This window comes from Pseudorca crassidens, chromosome 19 (genome assembly GCF_039906515.1).
Source record: "Pseudorca crassidens isolate mPseCra1 chromosome 19, mPseCra1.hap1, whole genome shotgun sequence".
In the NCBI taxonomy this organism is placed as follows: Eukaryota; Metazoa; Chordata; class Mammalia; order Artiodactyla; family Delphinidae; genus Pseudorca; species Pseudorca crassidens.
This window is the reverse complement of record NC_090314.1, coordinates 15,816,485-15,831,008: the sequence shown is the minus strand read 5'-3', so window position 1 is coordinate 15,831,008 and position 14,524 is coordinate 15,816,485. Positions and strand designations below refer to the sequence as shown.

Genomic DNA, 14,524 nt, shown 5'->3' with positions numbered 1-14,524 from the left:
CGATCACTGTTCTTCAGGCGGTACTGGGTACAGGGCTTCTGGTTCGTGCAGCCCCAGGCCAGTTTGCAGAACCCTCACCCTTGAGGAGGGTAAGGAGGTATTGCTCCCGATGAAGTAGGGTGCTGGGAGAGGCTGTGTCCCTCCGCATCTTTCCTCTCCCCACCCCTGCCGTCTGGATCCAGGCTGGAGGCATCCAACCAGGAGCCTGGGCATGTGAGGGTTGAGGATGGGCATCCTATCCTGGGTTCCTGCGTCATCTCTTGCAGCTTCCGCTTCCCTCCTCTTGGGAGGGGGAGGCAGTTATGGGGGAGAGGAAAGGACATTGGAACTAGGAACCTGGATGTAACTCTGAGCCCAGCTCTGTGTCCTTGGGCAGGTCACACAGCTTCTCTGTGCCTAAGACAGGGATAACCTCTCACTTCACGGGGTCACTGGAAGGCCCCTGTCCTTCCTGGATCTGCCCTCCGGCTGAGGACAACCTCATCGACCGTCTCCTGAACCTCCTTTCTCCGGGCTTAAGTGGGACCCACATCTACGGGGGTTCCAGGTAGCTGTCCCAGTATTAGATGCCTTGGCGGGAAAGGGGTTTTTGGTCCTAATATCAATGTTTAACCGGATGTGCAGGTCAATGTTTACCAGAAGAGAAAGCAATTGGAACAGGGGTTGGCTGAGAGCAAAGGTCCTGGTGGCAGGGGAGGGCTCAGCCGGGCTGGCTGGAACCCGGGCACAGCGTGGGGAGCACCCAAGTGGGGCCAGAGGGACATCGTGTGCAGCGGCGAGGAGCCTGCCGAGGTAAGATGGGTGGCTTGGCCTGGAGCTGCCCACCTTGCCGAGGGGGTCTGGGCTGAGTTTATTCAGGAGACCTGTCACTTCTCCGCCTCCTGGGGTGATGAGGAACCAAGGTGGAGGTTCTGGGGGGAGTCCCTCTGGGAAATGAAAGCCTGGAAGCCTTTTCTTGCCAGGAAGATTCAAAAGCCCAGGTGGGAGATCAGGGCCCTGGCCAAGGGTCCTTGTGTGGGATGGGGATGGGGCCAGGGGTGATAGAAGGATGCTTGAGATGGGGGCGGGATGGGTGTGTGTGAGACCTGCTCCGAGGCCGGACCAAGACCTGCCCATCCGCACCCGCCAGCCTGGATTCCCGGAGCCAGCCTGGGGCAGAGAGAGGGCCAGGTCCTGTGTTTTCCGTAAGTCCAAAGGTGGCTCTGGCCAGAGTCATTCATTGGGCTCTGCTGTTGGGTCAACAAGGCCAGTCTCTGGCCCAGCCCACCACCCCTGCTGAGACCACAGTCCCGTCCACCCTTGTGGGCAAGAGCAGACCAGCCAGAAAAGGTGGGCTGATGGACAGCCAGTTGGATAGGAGCTCCGGGGTGGAAGCCTCAGTACAGAGGAGGCTTCAGGGCAGGCGCCTCCCACAAGAGGGCCCTTGGGCTAGACTGACAGCAGCCATTGCTGAGTGCCAGGCCGTGTAGTCAGGGCTCACGAAGACTGACTTAGGTTGGTCTCCGCGATACACATGGGTAGAGGTAGGGACTTTCGCCACCATTTTACAAGATGAGGCAAAGCCCAGAGGGGTTAAGGGGGATGTCCTACGGCCTCTGCCAAGAGGCACAGCCTGGATTCAAACCCAGGTCTGACTCACAACACCAGGCCTTGAAGAATGGGGACATGTTTTTGTTTGGGTAATATTTTCCCCCTATGAACAAAAACATTTTCAGTGCATGAAAAGTGAACAATCAGAAAACGCAAAGGGGAAAAAGCAACTCAGGGGGGAGTTCAAGCAATTCACCGCTCAGAGGGCTGTGCTTTGGGCGTGTGTGCTGCCGCTGTCGCTGTCCCCTCCTTGGTGACGGCTCAGGACTTCGGCTGCCCGTGAGCGTGAGGGTGGGATTCCACGGCGGGTGTGGGCGCGAGGAAGGAACGGAGGCTTCCCATCCCGCACAGGAACATGGCGCTGCTCTGGCTGCCTGAGCTTGTCCTTGTGCTCAGCTTGTCCTGCCTGCAAAGCCCCTGCTCAGCGGTGAGCCTGGGCCGCGGTCTGGGTGGGGCGGGGAGGCGGCTACGGGAGACGCCAGGGGTCCCGGGGAAAGAGGAGGGGGGCAGGGTCGAGGGAGGTCTTGGCTTTAGGGGTTCCCTCGCCTCTCCTCGTTCCTTTCTCAACAGTTCTCTCCTGTGAGCACCATGGAGCCCTTGGGCCTGCAGGTACTGGGGAGAGAGAGGCACGGCAGGGAGGAAGGCCCCAGGGGGCCTCGCCTGTGGCTGGTGCAGGGTGGGGAGACCTGTGGGAAGGGTTGCTCTCCATCTGCTTCCTCCTTTCTTCAGCTGATGAGTGGGCAGACCCAGCAGAAGCTACCCCCACTTTCCCTCCTCAAGTTGGGCAACCAGGTACAACCAGGTGGGGCTGGGAAAGAGTGGGCGGGGCCTGAGGGAGGAGGGCCATCGGCAGGGGCAAGGAAGTGGGCAGGGCCTGAGGGTGGCAGTGAGGCTGAGGCCTGAAGGGAGAGGGTGGGAGGAACCAGAGGAAGGGACCTAGTCCCCTGAATGCCATTGCCCATGTCTGGACTGGGACAAGGCCCTGCTGTCCCCAGCACAGGGGCTTTGAAGGAGATCTTCAACACAGAACCTGGAGCTGACCCCTTGACCCCACTGACCCCTAATCTGTCCCTGCAGGAGCCTGGTGGCCAGACTGCCCCAAAGAAGGCCCCAGGAGACTGCGAGGGGTCCCCAAACCCGGAGCAGACCCGCAGGCTGGCCCAGGCCATGATGGCCTTCACCAGAGACCTCTTCTCCCTGGTGGCCCAAAACTCCACCAGGCCCAACCTGATCCTGTCGCCTCTGAGTGTGGCCCTGGCACTGTCTCACCTGGCACTAGGTACTATGGGAGCACCTGTCCAGACCAGCAGAGCTGGGAGGCCAGTAGGAACTCATTACCTACCCCAGAGTTTACGAGCAGGTGCTTCCTCCATCAGGGTCACTTGGATGTTTGGTAAAAATGCAGACTCCAGTCTCTGTGAATGAGAATCCCAGGGATTGGGCCCAGGATGTGCTTCTGGTGATTTTTGTGCAAGAATATGATAGGTACAACGTCTCCGTTGGACTGGAGGGTCTCACTGTGGGACCTTCCCCAGAGAGGGAAGGCCATAGGGTGAGGTTGCCCAGATTGGCAGCAACAGAGATGAAAGCAAACTTGGGAGTCCTGTCCCTCAGACCAGTTCAGGATATGGGAGGAGAAAGCGCGGTCTCGTGGGCATGCGCACTGTAGGTATTCAAGAGGGATGGGAGAGGGCAGTGGGGGCGGGAAGGACCACAGCTGCTGTGTCCCCTCCAGGTGCTCAGAACCAAACGCTGCAGAGGCTGCAGCAGGTGCTGCACGTGGACTCAGGGCCCTGCCTCCCCCACCTGCTCAGCCGCCTCTGCCAGGACCTGGGCCCTGGGGCTTTCCGATTGGCTGCCAGAATGTACCTGCAGAAAGGTAGGTGCTGGTGGCAGACACTCTCTAGGTTGTGCCCTGGGGTGGACAGGGGTGAGGGAGACGGGTGTGGACTCAGGCAGCCAGTCGGAGCACAGGTGGTTGTGGGGCCCAAGTGCTGGCAACAGCCTGTGGGCCCTTCTGTGCAGGATTTCCCATCAAAAAGGACTTCTTGGAACAATCAGAACAGCTCTTTGGTGCAAAGCCCATGAGCCTGACGGGAAGGAAGAGGGATGACCTGGCAAACATCAACCAATGGGTGAAGGAGGCCACAGAGGGGAAGATTGAGGATTTCCTCTCAGATCTGCCAGATGACACAGTGTTGCTTCTCCTCAATGCCATCCACTTCCAGGGTGTGCTTCTCCCCTTCTCGGCTCCCTGCCCGCAGACCCTACCCCTGCCCTATAGGCACGCTTTTTTCTGAGGGTCCCTCTTCCTCCCCAGGCCTGGGCCGGGAGGGTAGGAGACAGGTAATGGTGTGGCAGGACGGAGGCCCAGGAACTGGATGGGGCTGTCGTGGAGAGAGTTCCCTAGGAGGAAACCGAGTCTTAAAAGACCCAGGGGAGGTTCCTGGGAACGTGGCAGGGCAGGGGAGAACGCAAGCCCAGGTTCTACAATCACTCCAGGGAACAGACCTCAGATTACCTGTGTATCACCTGGCACAGCACCCCCTGGTGCTCCAGCCTCCACCTTTCATCCCTTAAATGGGTTCTGGGTGGGATGGGGAAGAGACTGGTGGGGTAGAATCTACCTTGGTCCCAGTCTATGTGGCCCCTGCCCTCTGCTGGATTCAGGCTTCTGGAGGAGGAAGTTCGACCCGAATCTCACGCGGAGAGACACTTTCCACCTGGACGAGCAGTTCACGGTGCCGGTGGACATGATGCAAGCCCGCACGTACCCGCTGCGCTGGTTTCTGCTGGAGCAGCCTGAGATCCAGGTCACCCTTGACTCCTCAGCCTGGGCTTGGGTGCTGGGAGGTGGAGAAGGGAATGGGCCCCTGTGGGGCAGGCACAGGGGTCAGGGGTGTGCCGCACCTTCCTTGCAGTCACGCCGCTGGGGCGGGTGGCTCTGGAAGGTCTCGCTGTACCCCCATCCAGGGAAACTGAGGCTCCAGGCACTGCGGGTTTAGTGGAGCACAAGGAAACAAGATCCCTGCTCTGGGGAGGGAAGACACACAGTGCACGAGCAAACGTAAATCAACAGGCTAATTTCAGAGAGTGGGGGGAAGGTATTTTAGCTAGAGGGGTCAGGGAACCTTCTCTGACGAAGGGACACTGAGTTGAGTCCCAGGTGATCTTTGGTTATGGGGGTTTATTACAAGGACCCATGGGTCATGGGGCAGCACAGGGCCTCAGCACCCTGAAGCCTGGGAGATGCGACCTGAGCTCTCACACGGTGCTCCTTGGAAGGGAGGATCTGTCAGCATCCTGATGGAACATTCTGATTAGAGAGAGCGCTGTGTCAAGCTATCTCAGGTGCAGCCTCCCTCGCTTCCAGCCTAAACACGGTCCCCTTGGCCTAAGCGGCTGATCCCTGGGCCAGTCGGCCGTGGCTGAGACCGCAGTGTTGGTTAGTTTCACAAGGCCTCTTCTGAGAGGGGCTGTGGGTGAGGCAGGCCCTCGGAGCAGTGTCCCTGCTTCTCTCCGTTTCCCCCGACACGTGGCCCATCTGGTTCGCCTCCCCACCAGTTCTATTCCTGCTGCCCCTTCCCGCCAGGCTGTGTCCTGCCCACACTTCCTTCACCCTTCCGTCTCCATCCTTGGCCCTCCTTGGTCTTCCTCTTGTCTCGCCCGCCCTCTGCGGGCTGGCCCGGGTAGCCAGACACTGGCACTCCCCCTCCCGCCACAGGGGTCCTGCCCTCTGGGCGCTCTGCCTGGAGCCCGAGGAGTGACATCCACCAGGGCCCACGGAGCCCAGTGTTTTTCACACTTCTTTAGCTGCGGAAACTCTGTTCACATGAAATCTCACCCCAAATCACAGTATAGATACACAGCCAGGCAAAGTCACAGTTGGAGGAGAGAGGAGTGGATAGGGTACCGCCCTTGACAGCGGCTCCTCTGCTAGGGCAACCTGGTCCATTGTACGCATGGAAGTGAGAGGCGGACACAGGGGGTTCCTCACCCTGAGTCATGGGCTAGCTGGTAGCAGAGGAGGAGAGAGAAAACTACCAGTTACTGAGTGAGCGCCGCCTACGTGCACACGCTCGGCCAGAAGCTTTAAAAGCTTCTCTCCTTCCGTCACATGTCAGCCGGCAGTGTGTGCAGGTAGTGTTACTCCACGGGTGAGGAAGCGGAGGCTCAGAGAGACCCCGCACACACCTGTGAAGGATGGAGTGTCTCCTAAGCGAGGCCGGCCCAGTCCCCATGTCGGCCTGGGTGCTCTCTGGTCCTCACGCCGTCTCCTTGCCTTGTCTGTAGGTGGCTCATTTCCCCTTTAAGAACAACATGAGCTTCGTGGTCGTCGTGCCCACCCGTTTCGAGTGGAACGCGTCCCAGGTGCTGGCTAGCCTGAGCTGGGGCGTGCTGCACCAGCCCTTGCTGCGGGAGAGGCCCACCACGGTCCAGCTGCCTAAGCTGCACCTGAAATACCAAATGGACCTGGTGGCCATCCTCAGCCAGCTGGGTAAGGAGGCCGGGCGTGGGACAGCTCCCGGCTCAGCCGGACAGGGTGGGTGAGGAGGAAGCCCCCCAGCCGGCAGGCCTGAGTCAGAGCTAGACGTGCGTCCTGGCCTTTTCTGGGGCTTAGGGAGGTGAGAGGGTTTGATGTGCACCCTCGGACTCTCTGTCCTGGGCAGGGGGTGGGGCAAGGGAATGAGGACCTGCTCTGCCCAAGACTGAGCACCGCAGAGAATCCTGGGTGGAGAGCCAGGGGTGGCATGTGAGCCTCGCTGGCTCTGCTGCGAGAGGCACGAGGAGCCCACCACGTACAAAGAGCTGAGTCTCACGGGGGTCGGCAGAGGAGGAATCAGGTACTTACAATTCAGCGTTAAGTGATAAGACAGAGGGCTTCTCTCTAGTCCACCCAGGGAACTATTGAAAAGGCATCTGTCTGGACTTCGGGGCAGGGGCTCAGGGAAGGCTTCCCGGAGGAAGGAACCTTTAAGCTGATACGTGCAGGTTAAATAGAAGTTAACCGGCAGTCTGTGGGTTCAAGGTGCTCCCTGGCCGGGACGCCAGACACCCTCCCAGGCAGGTCCATGCAGCGTGTGGGGCAGAAGGCAGCTCTGACCAGCCATCTCCTGGCCTGGGCAGGCCTGCAGGAACTGTTCCAGGCCCCGGACCTGCGCGGGATCTCAGACCAGAGCCTGGTGGTGTCCAGCGTGCAGCATCAGTCCACGCTGGAGCTCAGAGAGGCCGGCGTGGAGGCGGCCGCAACAACCAGCACGGCCATGTCCCGCATGTCCCTCTCCTCCTTCAGCGTGAACCGCCCCTTCCTCTTCTTCATCCTCGAGGACAGCACGAGCCTGCCCCTCTTTGTGGGCAGCGTGAGGAACCCCAATCCTGGCGCGCAGCCGGAGCTCAAGGAGCAGCAGGACTCCCCTGACAACAGGGACTTTTTCCAGCACCAGAAAGGCTTCCCCCGCGGAGACAAGCCGTTCGGCCCTGACTTAAAACTTGCGCCCCCCTCGGAGGAGGATTACCCCCAACCTAGCAGCCCCAAGTGAGGGGCTTGGCCGCCAGCAGCCCGAGTCCCTGCTTGGACCAGCCTCTCAACTCATGTCACTCTTTCCAAACAGCTTTGTGGGATTGCGGGCGGGGGCCTGGGGCGCGGTCTGGCAGAGGGGAGGAGGGGAGCCAGTCTCTCTTCTCCTCTTGGGGGGTTTGGGGAGGGGCGGCGCTGGGAGGAGGGCAGGCATCGGGGAACCGTGGGCCTTGATCCAAAGGGGTTCAGAGGGTGTCCTCGTCTGGGGCTTGGGCGGAAGGGCAGCTGTGGATTCATTTTTGTCAGGAAGGTAGGTAGGTTATTCCCTAAATTGGCTGGGTCGCCTCCACGCCTGTTTACCAGAGAGGGAGGGCCGGGGAGGAGTGGACACCTGGCTGGGGAGATGGGGTGGCCCGGGGGTGCCGAGCACTGTTGTGGGATTAAACATGTGGGTGGAGGTCGAGCCTCTGCCCTGAGCTGCCCAAGGCCCAGCAGCCTCCAGACCACCCCGTGGCCTCAGTCTCCCCGCTGGTCCTCGGAGGTACCAACACTGCCAGGACTCCCCTTTTTTCCTCTCCCCTCTGTCCCCCCTGCCCGGTGTCTCAGTGGCTGAGGGGTGGGGGGCGTTAGCTCCCAAAGGCTCTTTTGTAAAGTTTTTGTAGTGATTTTTATGCCACCTGAATAAAGAATGAATGGGCGTGTCTGCTGTGATGTCACTGTTTGGGGCGTGGGTGGGAGCAGGGGGGCTGGAGGAAGGCGGGAGGAGGCCACGGGCTGGGCCCCCAGGAGCAGCAGCCCTCTCTGTGCCACGTTTGGCCTCTGGTCACTTGCCAGCCCTTCTCCACCGTGCCGTCCCTCTGACTTCACCAGCCCTGCCCAGGGCCACCCCCTTGCCAGCCTGGCTCTGCTCTCAGCCTGTTCCTCTCTACGGACCTCAGGCATCCGGCAACAAAGGCGGCTCAGAATAGCACCAGCCTCCTGGTTTGGGAGAAGAACTGGCAATTAGGGAGCTTGAGGAGTTTCTAATTACACGCCAGCCCTTCTGCCTGGAGCTGGCGCCCGCCAGACGGGGGCGGGCAGGCTGCCGGGAGCACCGGCTCCAGATGGAGGCTGTCAGCGCCTGAGGATTCGGGGGAAGCAATTGGGGGCACCTTGGCACAGAGCTGGGGGCAGCCCTTGTCTGTGAGTATAGGGTGTCCATGTGGCAGCAGCCACCTGCGGCCCTGTAGTGCGGTGGTTAAGAGCAAGTCCCTAGGATGGGATCTTGCTTCTTACAGACCAGCGGTGTGTGGAGATGGGGAGTAAATCCACAGTGAAATACATGGCATGTCAGAGGGTGGTGAGAGCTCTGGTCAGAAGTAAAGCAAGGAAGGCCTCCCTGAGGAGGTGACTTTTGGAGCAGAGACTAGAAGGAGGCAAGGGTGGGTACTATGGGGACATCCTGGGGAAGAGTGTCCTGGGCAGAGGAGTGGGAGCTGCTCAAAAGGTTCAGGATGATCAGGAGATCCGTGGGGCTGGAGTGGAAGGGGGGTGGGGGGAGATGTAGGAAGGAATCAGAGAGGAACTGAGGGCAGACCACTGAGGGATTTAGGGCCCCTGTAAAGACAGTTGTTGTTATCTTAGGAGAGGTAAGCGATAACTGGAAAGTTAAGTCAGCAAGCCCACCAGCTTAATTTACCTCCTGAGTTTTTCTCAGCTCTCTCTTCCTCTCCATTTGGGCTCTAGCCACAGTTTGGATCTAGCCATCACTCCCGAGGGTCACGGCTGTCGCCTCCCGGGTTCTCCGTGCTGCCGGTCTGGCTGCCTTAACTGCATCCTCCGCCCCGTAAATACTAGTCAAGTGCTTTCTGTGTGCCCAGCAGCTCCCCAGGTTCTGGGGCTGCAGCGATGAAAAAGCCAACAAGACCTCTACCCCCCAGAGCCTACATCTGGTGGTAGAGTGGTCTAGACAATAAACAAGTTAAATTTGGGGGTTGAAGTATAGTATGCCAAGTACACAAGTCATAAATGTACCTAAGCATAATGAATTTGTTTCACGAACCAAGTACCCCTGTGAAACCAGTACTCAGATCAACAAACAGTACTCACTCTCCTGGCTTCTGATAACAGACTAGTTTTTTCTGGTTTTGAACTTTATGTAAAGGAATCGTGCAGTCTGTCCTCCCTTGTGCCTGGCTTCTTTCATTCAACCTCCTGTTCGTGAGATTCATCCGTGTCGTTGGGGATGGAAATTATTCATTCACTGTGGAAGGCTTTTTTTTTTTTTTTTTAATTTATTTGTTTAGTTGCACGGGGTCTTAGTCGTGGCAGGCGGGCTCCTTAGTTGCAGCAGGTGAACTCTTAGTTGCGGCATGCATGTGGGATCTAGTTCCCTGACCAGGGATCGAACCCTGGCCCCCTGCATTGGGAGCATGAAGTCTTAACCACTGTGCCACCAGGGAAGTCCCTGTGGAAGGCTTTAACTGAGGGGCACCATGGTCTGAGGTAAGCTCTGGCAGGCTCATTTGGCTTCTGTGAGGAGAACAGACTTAGAGGCACAAATGCAGGAGGAGGGAGGCTGGTTAGCAGGCAAGAGACATGGGTGGCTCGGCCCAGGCTGCCGGCTCTGGAAATGCAGGAAAGTGGTCAGACTTCAGGTATATTTTGCAGGTAGACGTTATAGAATTTGTGCATAGACTGTACGGCAGATGAGGGAGAGGAAAGAGTTAAGGATGGTGGGGCTTATCATTCAAATCCCTGGATTTTTGTGTTGAGAAAAACGGGTTTTACTGAGATGGGAATCAGAGTGAGGGACAGATTTGAGGACTGGAGATTTTAGGATGGCAGATTTTTTGATTGGAGATTTCCATTTTGAACATGACTGAAATGCCACACTAATATAGGGTGACCATATGTCCCAGTCTTCCCTGGGATGGTTCGAGTTATGTCTGTGGTTCCAGCTTAATTCACAGCACCCGCTTTTGTGCTTAGAAGTGTTTGGATGATGAATTGTATGTTCCTCTTACATGCTGGGCATCCATGTGGCTATGTCAAATTGGGCTGGAAGTGTATATTTGGGAGCTCACAGATGCACTGAAAGTTATGGAACTGGCAGAAATCACCTAAGAGGAGATGTAGATGGAGACAGAAAAAAAGGTGTCGCAGAAGCCAGCAAGGAAGATGGAAAAGATGGGGCTTTTGAGGTGCGAGAAAAATGAGAGGGTGTGGAGAGTCAGGGTTTCAAGGAGGGACAGTTTGCCGTCTGCTGGCGAGGGCAGAGATGTCCGTTTGGTGGTCAACGCAGACGTCACCCGTGAACTTGGCGACAGCAATTTCAAAGGAGAACTGGGCACAGAAGCAAGTTGGAGAGTGAGGACGGAAAGGCGCTAAGAGTAAATAGCTCTTCCCCGCATGTCTGGGAGGGAGGGTGGAGAAATGGACGGTAGCTTTAGGGGATGCGGCAATAAAGGAAGAGTCCTTAAAGAAGGGAGTAGCAGATGCTGTTTAAAAGCTGTGGAATGGTCCTTCAGAGAAGGATTACATTGATTAGGCAGGAGAGGAGCTACCTGCAGGAGCCTAGTCCTTGAAAAGCACCAGTGCAGGCCCTCTCCTTTGGCAGGCGTGGGACACACTGCTTTCACGCTACTCGGAAGAAAGAGAAATCTTCTTTCTTTATAAGTTATTATAAATAATTAGGACATACAAAAGGGTATAATAAATCGTATAGGGCCACTGTCCAGCTTAAAAAATATTCTCAATATAGTGATAGTCCTACATTCCCTTCTTCAATCCTTCCCCTGCCCCCAAAACCATCATCCTGAATTTGTTTTTTTATTATTTTCATGCATTTCTTTTACTTTCACCGCATGAGTTTTAATCCCTGAGTGGTATATATTAATAGTATCATTCTGTGTGTTTTTAAACCTTCCACAAATGTATCATCCTGCAACTTGGCATCACTCTATATTGTGCGATGAATCTGTGTTAAGTGGCTTCCCTTTAGTATTTCTCATAGCTGTAGGCTTTTTTTTTTTTTTTTCACCCCTTATCTAATCTCCCATTGCTGGACATTGAGGGAGTTTTCTTTCTTTCTTTTTTTTTGCCACTACACAGTGCTGCTGTAACATTCTTGCTACATCCTTGTGCACGTGTGCAGAGTCTTTTCAGCTCACATGTTTAGGAGTGGAATTGCTGAGTTGTGGGTTTGGGTTTTCCATCTTTCACTGCCAGGGCTGCCACATAAGGTTATGCACAACCTTGCCATTTGTTGCCAGACTGTTCTTCAAAGGGGTTGCATCAATTTAGGTTCTCATAAGGAGGGCCTAAGGGATCCTGGCCGTCCACATGCTCACCAATACTTGGTATTGTCAGATGTTTCGATTTCACCCATCTGATGAGTGTGAAATACACTTATCAAAGTATTTAATCTGCATTCCCCTGATTACAGGTGAAAAACATCTTTTCATAAAGTTATTGGCCACTCAGGAGTCTTCATCTGTGAATTACCTGGGCCTCTTTTTCTGTTGCATTGTTTTCTTCTTTCTTTTTTTTTTAAAAAATTGATTTGTAGTTCTTTCTATATTATAGTTAGTAATCTTTTTTTGTCAGTTATCTGTGTTACAAATATTTTCTCTTAGTGTGAGGCTTGTCTTTTCATTTTGTTTTATGGTATCTGTTCATGAAAACAAGTTTTTGATTTTAGTGCCAAATTTATCAATCTTTTATAATTTGTGCTTTTTTTTTCGTGTCTTGTCTAAAAAAACTTTCCTACTGAGAGATCACAGATAAATCCATCTATACATTTTTCTAAAATATTTACATTTTTTCCTGTTGTGTATCTGTGTTTGCATTTGTTGTTTAAGCCATTAAAATGATCTCTGAAAGGATACATATGAAGGAGATTAACATCAGCCGTCTCCAGGGAGTGGGATCAGGTGACGGGGGATCAGAGTGAAAAGGAGTCATTCACTGTATACCTTTAGTTGCTTTTGAGTTTTGAACCATATTTAAGAAATACCTATTCAAAAATAAGTGAATAATTTAAATAAAAAGTCATTATAAAGGTTCTGCAGGGACCCCCTCCTGCACTGTTGGTGGGAATGTAAACTGGTACAGCTACTATGGAGAACAGTATGGAGGTTCCTTAAAAAACTAAAAATAGAGCTACTGTATGAGCCAGCAACCCCACTCCTGGGCATATATCCAGAGAAAACCATAACTTGAACATAATAATAATTATATATAGAATAATTATTATTCCAATATTCATTGCAGCACTACTTACAATAGCCAGGACATGGAAGCAACATAAATGTCTATCGACAGGGGAGTGGATAAAGAAGATGTGGTACATATATGCAATGGACTATTACTCAGCCATAAAAAAGAATGAAATAATGCCATTTGCAGCAACATGGATGGACCTAGAGATTGTCATACTGAGTGAAGTAAGTCAGACAAAGACAAATATCATATGATATCGCTTATATGTGGAATCTAAAAAAGTGGTACAAATGAACTTATTTACAAAATAGAAAAAGAGTCACAGATGTAGAAAACAATCTTATGGTTACCAGGGGGAAAGGGGGCGAGGGATAAATTGGGAGATTGGGATTGATATATACACACTGCCATATATAAAATAGATAACAAATAAGGACCTACTGTATAGCACAGGGAAGTCTATTCAGTGCTCTGTAATGACCTATATGGGGAAAGAATTTAAAAAAGAATTGGTGTATGTATATGTATAACTGATTTACTTTGCTGTACAGCAGAAACTAACACAACATTGTAAATCAACTATACTCAATAAAAAAAATTAAAAAATAAAAATGTTTAAAAAAAGGTTCTGCAAAAACAGGAATTGTTTTTCAGAAACATTTAAACCTCTAATGCACCTACAGTTAATCTTTGTGCATGGTGTGAGACAGGGATCCAGTTTTAAATTGTCCACAGGATAGTAACGCCTTCCCACCTTTCTATGCTTAGCTCATTCTTATTCAAGACTCAGCTTAGATTCATATATTCCAGCTGTGCTTCCATGATACCCTATAGAGCAGTGCTGTCCAGTAGAAATACAATGCAAACAGCATACGTAATTTAAGATTTCCTAGCAGCCACATTAAAAAAGAAATAGGTGAAATTAGTTTTAACAATATATTTATTTAACCTAATATATGTAATCAGGGTCAAAATTTTTGAGATAGTTCACATTCTTTTTCATACTAACTATTCAAAATCTAGCGTGTACTTTATACTTATAGCAGATCACAACTCAGACTGGCCACATTTCAATTGCTCCATGGCCACATGGGGTTAGTGGCTACCATATTGGATGGCATGGCTGTAGAGACGGCTATCACAGAATGTGCCGAAGTATACGATCTGTCCTCACGTCATCTTCTGTTATTAGCCAGTGAGCTTCTGAAGGGTGGGCACTGAGTCTCAGTCATCTATGTACTCCTTCTCTGTGTGCCTAGTGAGTACTTTGAGTGGAGGTCTTCAATTTTTGGTTGAATGGATTGAATCCTGGAGACTTCCCTGGTGGTCCAGTGGCTAAGACTCCGAGCTCCCAATGTAGGGGGCCTGGGTTTGATCCCTGGTCAGGGAACTAGATCCCACATACCGCAACTAAGAGCCTGCATGCTGGAACTAAAGATCCCGCAGGCAGAAACTAAGATCGCTCATGTCACAACTAAGACCTGGTACAGCCAAATAAATAAATAAATTAATTAATTAAAAAAAAAAGAAATGATTGAACTCTTTTTTTTTTTTTTTGGCTGCAGCCTGTGGGATCCTAGTTTCCCGACCAGGAATCGAACCCAGACCCTGTGCAGTGGAAACGTAGAGTTCTAGTCGCTGGACCGCCAGGGATGAACTCTTTTTTTTTTTTTTTTGTGGTACGTGGACCTCTCACTGTTGTGACCTCTCCCGTTGCAGAGCACAGGCTCCAGACGCGCAGGCTCAGCAGCCATGGCTCACGGGCCCAGCCGCTCCGCGGCATGTGGGATCTTCCCGGACCAGGGCACGAACCCGTGTCCCCTGCATCGGCAGGTGGACTCTCAACCACTGCGCCACCAGGGAAGTCCAGGGATGAACTCTTGACTGTTGATACACTCTTCCTTATATAAAGCTGAATCTGGTTCACTGGAAATTTCCAGGGGCCCTAGCTCTGCTCCCTGGAGCCTCACAGGAGGTGAAGTTCCCCTAAATTTTCTCTTCCTCTAAATATCCCAGAGGCTCTCCCTTCCTTTTCTGATCCCTCCTTGTCTGAATGACCACTGGGCTTCTGACCAGCATCCACACATGCCTAGAAAACGTTTTGGTACATTCTCCAATTATTTCCCATGTCAGTATTTTAGTTTCACAACTGCATTGCAAGTTCCTAAATGCCCCAAGGTGAGCAAGGCCTCGGTGGTCTCCTCCCAGGTGATT

The 14,524-nt window shown here is 53.1% G+C and overlaps 1 protein-coding gene across 2 annotated transcripts; it reads left to right on the top strand.

Annotated features, from left to right (window-relative positions):
* Positions 1 to 587: 587 nt before the first annotated feature.
* On the top strand, positions 588 to 7,807 carry SERPINF2 (serpin family F member 2). Of its 2 annotated transcripts, none has more exons than XM_067714803.1 (10): positions 588 to 792; positions 1,942 to 2,017; positions 2,161 to 2,199; positions 2,320 to 2,382; positions 2,668 to 2,869; positions 3,326 to 3,469; positions 3,616 to 3,819; positions 4,261 to 4,403; positions 5,884 to 6,088; positions 6,718 to 7,807. In XM_067714803.1, exons 1-10 carry the CDS (start codon positions 605 to 607, stop codon positions 7,128 to 7,130), a joined length of 1,677 nt encoding a protein of 558 aa, XP_067570904.1. In that variant the 5' UTR covers positions 588 to 604; the 3' UTR covers positions 7,131 to 7,807. The 2 variants fall into 2 exon arrangements, with proteins under 2 accessions (XP_067570904.1, XP_067570905.1); XM_067714804.1 differs by lacking the exon at positions 588 to 792 and adding an exon at positions 1,138 to 1,494.
* The last annotated feature ends 6,717 nt before the right edge of the window (positions 7,808 to 14,524 follow it).